The sequence below is a fragment of the Rhinopithecus bieti genome, unplaced genomic scaffold (genome assembly GCF_001698545.2).
Source record: "Rhinopithecus bieti isolate Rb0 unplaced genomic scaffold, ASM169854v2 scaffold_5702, whole genome shotgun sequence".
Classification (NCBI taxonomy): Eukaryota; Metazoa; Chordata; class Mammalia; order Primates; family Cercopithecidae; genus Rhinopithecus; species Rhinopithecus bieti.
Genome location: NW_016805053.1, coordinates 1,805,761 through 1,811,760, shown reverse-complemented (window position 1 = coordinate 1,811,760; position 6,000 = coordinate 1,805,761). Strand labels below are relative to the sequence as shown.

At 42.7% G+C, this 6,000-nt stretch overlaps 1 protein-coding gene across 1 annotated transcript in view; it reads right to left on the bottom strand.

The window, feature by feature from the left end:
• Positions 1–719: 719 nt before the first annotated feature.
• The window catches only part of LOC108528929 (pro-neuregulin-3, membrane-bound isoform-like), a 594,634-nt gene continuing 589,353 nt past the window's right edge, over positions 720–6,000 (bottom strand). Inside the window, exon 4 of the mRNA XM_017870947.1 lies at positions 720–947. Within this exon, the coding sequence (XP_017726436.1) occupies positions 720–947 (228 nt within the window). The remainder of the gene's footprint in view (positions 948–6,000) is intronic.

Sequence of the window (6,000 nt, the reverse complement as noted above, 5' to 3'; positions counted from 1 at the left end):
GGTGGTGTTGGTGGGGGTGGTGGTGTTAATGGTGGTGGTGGTGGTAATGGTGGTGGTGGTGGTGTTGATGGTGGCAGTGGTGTTAATGGTGGTGGTTTTGGTGGTAGCAGTGCTGGTGGTGGTGGTGGTGTTAATGGTGGTAGTGGTGGTGGTGGTGTTAATGTTGTTGTTGGTGGTGTTGGTGGTAGTGGTGTTAATGGTGGTGGTCATGGTGGTAGTGGTGTTGGTGGTGATGATGGTGGCAGTGGTGTTAATGGTGGTGGTTGTGGTGGTAGTGGTGTTGGTGGGGGTGGTGGTGTTAATGCTGGTGGTGGTGTTAATGTTGGTGGTGGTAGTGTTGATGGTGGCAGTGTTAATGGTGGTGGTTGTGGTGGTAGTGGTGTTGGTGTTTGTGGTGGTGGTGTTGATGGTGGCAGTAGTATTAATGGTGGTGATTGTGGTGGTGGTCATGGTGTTAATGGTGGTGGTTGTGGTGGTGGTGGTGTTGATTATAGCGGTGGTGATAGTGATCATAATGGTATTCGTGAGAGTGTTCATGGTGGTAATGGTGATGTTTTTGATGGTGGTGGCAGTGGTGGCGTAAGCCAGCAATCCAAGAGCACATAAAGAAGTATAACTTAGAAATATTTCAGAGTAATGTGAAAAACAGCACATATAAATATTAGGCAATCCATATGACAAATGGAGAAGGAAATAATTCAAATGTCCTGAACAGATGACTATTGATCAAAGAGCAGGCATGTGGGAGGATAGAGGGCTCCTCTTGGGGAGGTGCTCCTCACACTGCAGCTGCCGGTGCAAGGCTCTAGCAGGGTCACACAGGGACTGCAGAGCCCTGAGAGCAGGCCTCCCGCAGTTTTATATCTGTGCTTCCTTGGAACTTCTTGGTCAGCCAGGGACCCTATCTGCTGATTCCCTACACTGCCATAACCCTGTGGCACGTGTAGCTAAGAAGAGAAGCCAGAAAGCCTGCACTGTCTCCAGATGTTATGTCATTCTCATCTCAGTCTTTTCCCGCACTGAAATGAATAGAGAATTGCATGAAAGACAGAGATCAAAACAGAGCAAATTAAGTAGCACTCTCGAGGTAAAGGGAGGAAAAGAAAGATGTAATAATATTCATCATAAATTTAGTAGCTAGCTATATTCACTACTTACTATGTGGGACACTGTGTTACATGCTTTATAGACATGAATTATAAGTCATAATTACAACTTTTAAGTAGCTATTAGTTTCTCTATTTTACACTGAGAGGTTAAGATTTGCCTAAGGTAAGTCAAAGCAAATAACGAAGCCAGGAAGCCAAACTCCAAACCCTTAGCCACACAACCCTTAAGCACTGTACTGTGGACATGTTTCCATAATCTGATGTACCAACTCAGTCCGCAAAACCTATCTTGATGTCAGTATGGCTATTATTCCCATTTTACACGTAAGAAAAATGGCATAGGGATGGAGAAAGAGAATGTAACGGAAAGGGCTTGTAGAGAAAGTGAGATTGTGTAGGCAGCAAAAAGAGGAGAAAGATGGAATCCTCACTCCAGTTAGGGAAAGGCAAGAAGCAAATGCTCCACCAGCTATCAAAATAAAGAGAATCATGACCTTGCCATTACTCAATTCCTCTAGCAGTTTCCAAACTGATTCTTTGTCTTTTGTATTCCCGTATCATACTCCTGACAATCATGGGAATGAGCAAATGAAGTAGCATTATCTTTTTTCTTGAAAAATAATCTGACTGGAACTAAGGAGGTCCAACAATTAGGGGTAACTTTTGCTGATATTTTCTGTGTTTCAGCTCCTGAAATAAATGGTATTCCCAGGGAATCATGGCTGGCAGAAGCCGAGGTTGATATGCTTGTTATTTTTAGGTGAATATTACTTCCTTTCTCTGGGATCAAGTGGATGCTGTTGGAGGGCTCGCATGGGAGGAGTACAGACTACATTCAAAGGATGATGCAGAGATGTTGAGAAATAATTCAACACAGGACAGAGCAGCGCTGTTTTTCTTTTCTCCAGGCAGAAAGGTGGGAGAGAAGATATGTTTCTAGACTATAAACTTCTGAATGAGGTCAGGGATTGGGTCAGCTGTGCTCACTATTGCATCCTCCTTGTCTGAAATAATATTAAACATGCAATAGTTGCTCAGTGTGTGGTTTCTGAATGAACGAATACATGCACTTGCACTTGCTTACAATCCAATTCTATCAGTCAAAAAAGTCTGTTGATAACACTAACAATGGTGGTAGTAACAGCAACAATTAGAGACAAGTGCAACTCTGTAGAGAAATCTGAAGTAGGTGCAGGGCCCTCAGCAATGGTTGTAGTAACAGCAACAATTAGAGACCAGTGCAACTCTGTAGAGACATCTGAAGTAGGGGCAGGGCCCTCAGCCCACAGCAATGCATAACAATGCAAGATAAAGGCTCACAGACATGGCAGAATAGTGAGAACTGAACAGGGTGATGGAAGATATGGCTCAGGGTAATATACAGGTAATAAAGCATGCCAAGAAATAAACAAAGCACTTTGATTCTACAATGCCCCCAGTGACCCAAAGGTAGAGAATGGGAGTATGGACAAGAAGGGCTATTTGGTAGCAGCCCTGGCCATGGTGATGGGGCAAGCTGCTGTAGCTATAGTGTGGCAAGCAGCTGCATCAATCTAAGAGAAACTGCAGGTGAATGGAGAGACTCAACGCAGGAGGCTGATGACCTTCTGCTTCCTCCAGTGGAGACAATGCAGCTGAAAATTCTGGGCATGAATATTAGTAAGCCTTCACTTCTACCCACAAGTCGCTAAGGCCTGGGGAATGCTACCTCATGAGAGACTGTGAGAACATTATGTGAGCATGCTTTATGTGAACACTCAACTCTTTTAACCCAACGATGATACATATTCTTTCTTTCCTTGTTCAGATTAGAAAACTGATGCTGCATGAGGTTGGGTCTAGGCTTTGGAATTTAGAAATATCACAGTAGGGACTTAAATCCAGGTCTATCTTACTCCAAGGTGTACACTATAATCACTGTTCTTTGTGTCCTTCTTGAGAGACAGAGTGAGGACTTGGTCCCTGTTGCCTCTGGTTCCAGTTTCTCCAGCCTTTTTCTACTTCGTTCTCCAGTGACATCTCTCTTCTAGAAGCCAGTCCCTTAACGACTTTTGTTTTTGTCAGTGTGTGTATGAACTTCTGGCACACAAATAGATTGAATTCCCTATAGACAGATGTGACCAGTTCCTCAGGATGGAGTTCATCTTTGAACCCTGGCACCTCTGAAAATGTCTGGAACAGAGTGGATGTTCTGTTTGTCATTGATAATAAAGACAATGCAATAAGATTACAAAGCCAAAGAGGAAACACTCTTCTTAGAAGAGTTTTTACATCTCTCAGTCCTCCAAGGAGCTTATTATATACCCTAGTTTACCCATTTCCCTTATCCAGCTAGACCATCAGCACAAGCATGGACAGCTGTCCCCTGGTTGGGCTGTGAGTCATGTGATGAATTGAGGCATCCTTGTGAAAAGCCCGGCTGGAACTGAGTCAGGGAGGACTCTGGAGAAACACAGAGGACTCTCCCAAGCTCTCAGGGCCTGAGGCCCAGTGGCAGACTGCACTGTTTTATAGCACACCCCACCCACCCAAACATACACACCATGGTGTGTGCCTTTCTTGTCTTCTTTTCCTTTAAACCCACTTTACATGCTCTTTTTAACCTGCATTGAACTCTTTAAAAATGGTAGCCCCACAGTGGGTGCTAGGCCCTCCTTAAGATTTTCTTAGTGGAGAAAAGAGAGAAAAGAGGGGTTGAGTTTATCACTGCCAAATTTGTCCTGAACTTTCCATTCCAGTGATCAGTGCCTTTTCCACAAGGCAGCAGTAACCTTCACTGATGTTCAGATCCCTACAGGCTGGTGCTGGTCAGGGGATCCCCTTCTGTGCTCCCAGTGTGTGCTGAATTGTGATATGGAACTCAAATGAACACATCGGAGAATAAATACAGAGCACTGTTGTTTCGCCATGGAGTTTGGTTCAGCTCACCAGGTATCATGCAGCTCTTCCTACGTTCCTGGCTATGCTGGATTCAGGAGACACTGAGATTGTCTAACACAGGGGTCCCCAATCCCCAGGCCATGGACTGCTGCTGGTCCATGTCTTGTTAGGAACCAGGCCACACAGCAGGAGGTGAGAGGTGGGTAAGTGAGCATTACCACCTGAGCTCCAGCTCCTGTCAGATCAGCAACAGCATTAGATTCTCAAAGGAGCACGAACCCTATTGTGAACTACACATGTGAGGGATCTAGGCTGTGTTTTCCTTATGAGAATCTAATATCTAGTGATTTGGGGTGGAACAGTTTCATCCTGAAACCATGTTCCCCCTATTCCCCCACCACCAATCTGTGGAAAAAAATGTCTTCCATGAAACTGGTTCCTCGTGCCAAAAAGGTTGGGCATCACTGGTCTAAAAGACAAATTGGAGGCTTAATAATAGACCAACTTAATAGAGGAATAAGACAAATGAACATAAAATTACTATCTAGAGTGAGTGACCTCACAGATGCATGGAAGGTTTTTTTATTGGGAATGATTACTTAGCTCTAGGATGACTTCAAAGACATCCTAATGCTGTCTAGCACTTTGAAAACCAGTTTCCTAGATACCTAGGATGATCGCAGACATTCCAAGGAGAGGAAATAATACATTCCGTAGTAGGGAAGTGTCCTGAAAATGCAGGTTACAGAGGAGAACTGCAAAAGGATGCTGGCATGGACCAAAACTCTACAGAAAGGCTTCCTTCCTCAGCACTTAGACATGGCCAGACCTGGGACAGGCCAAGTGTCAGGCCCGGTGCTCAGGAGACAATGAGGCTTGCTGCAGCATTTCTAGTGGCAGCTCTATATTTCTAGAGAGTTGTTTTGTTTTTTTTAAGTCACAATTTTGTTTCTGTGTATTAAATATTGAACTTTCTTTTACTCTAGTTAGAAAAAAATTGGAGTAGAAATCCCAAAATTTCAGTCATGCACCATATAATGACATTTCAGTGAAGAAGGAACTGGCATATATAATGGTGGTCCCATAAGATTACAATGGAGCTGAAAAACTTCTATTACCGAGTGATGCACTGATGATCCTGACCCTGAGTAGGCCTAGGCTAATGTGTGTGTTTGTGTCTTATTTTCTAACAAAAAGTTTTAAAAAGTAAAAGACACCTATAATCCCAGCACTTTGGGATGCCAAGAAGGGAGGATCGCTTGAGCTTAGGAGCTTGAGAGCAGCCTGGGCAACACAGGGAGACCCTTTCTCTACCAAATAATAATAATAATAAGTTAAAAAATAAAAAAAAAATTATCCAGTTGTGGTAGCACATACTTGTAGTCCTATCTACTCAGGAACCACAGGAGGATCACCTAAGCCAAGGAGTTTGAGGTGGGAGTGAGCTGTGATCACACCACTGCACTCTATCCCAGGCAGCAGAGTGAAGCCCGGTCTCTACCAAAAAAAAAAAAAAAAAAAAAAAAAAAAAAAAAAAAAAAAAAAAAAAAAAAAAAAATTAAAGAAAATATTTTAAATAGTAAAAAACTTAAGAATAAAGATATAAAACAGATATTTTGTGCAGCTGTATAATGTGTTTGTGTTTTAAACTGTTATTACAAGAGGCAAAAGTTAAACAATTTAAAAGTTTAAAAGTAAAATGTGACAGTAAGCTAAGGTTCATTTATTATTGAATAGATCAAATTTAAAAAATAAATTTAGTGTAATCTAAGTGCCCAGTGTTTATGAAGTCCACAATAGTGTACAGTAAACAGGCCTTCACATTCATTCATCACTCATTCACTGACTCACCTACAGTAACTTCCAGGCCTGCAAGCTCCATGTAAGTGCCCTGCACAGTGGTACGACTTTTCACCTTTTGTCCTGTATGTTTACTGTGCCTTTCCTATGTTTACACTTGTTCAGATACAGTAATACTTACCACTGTGTCACAATTGCCTACAGTATTCAG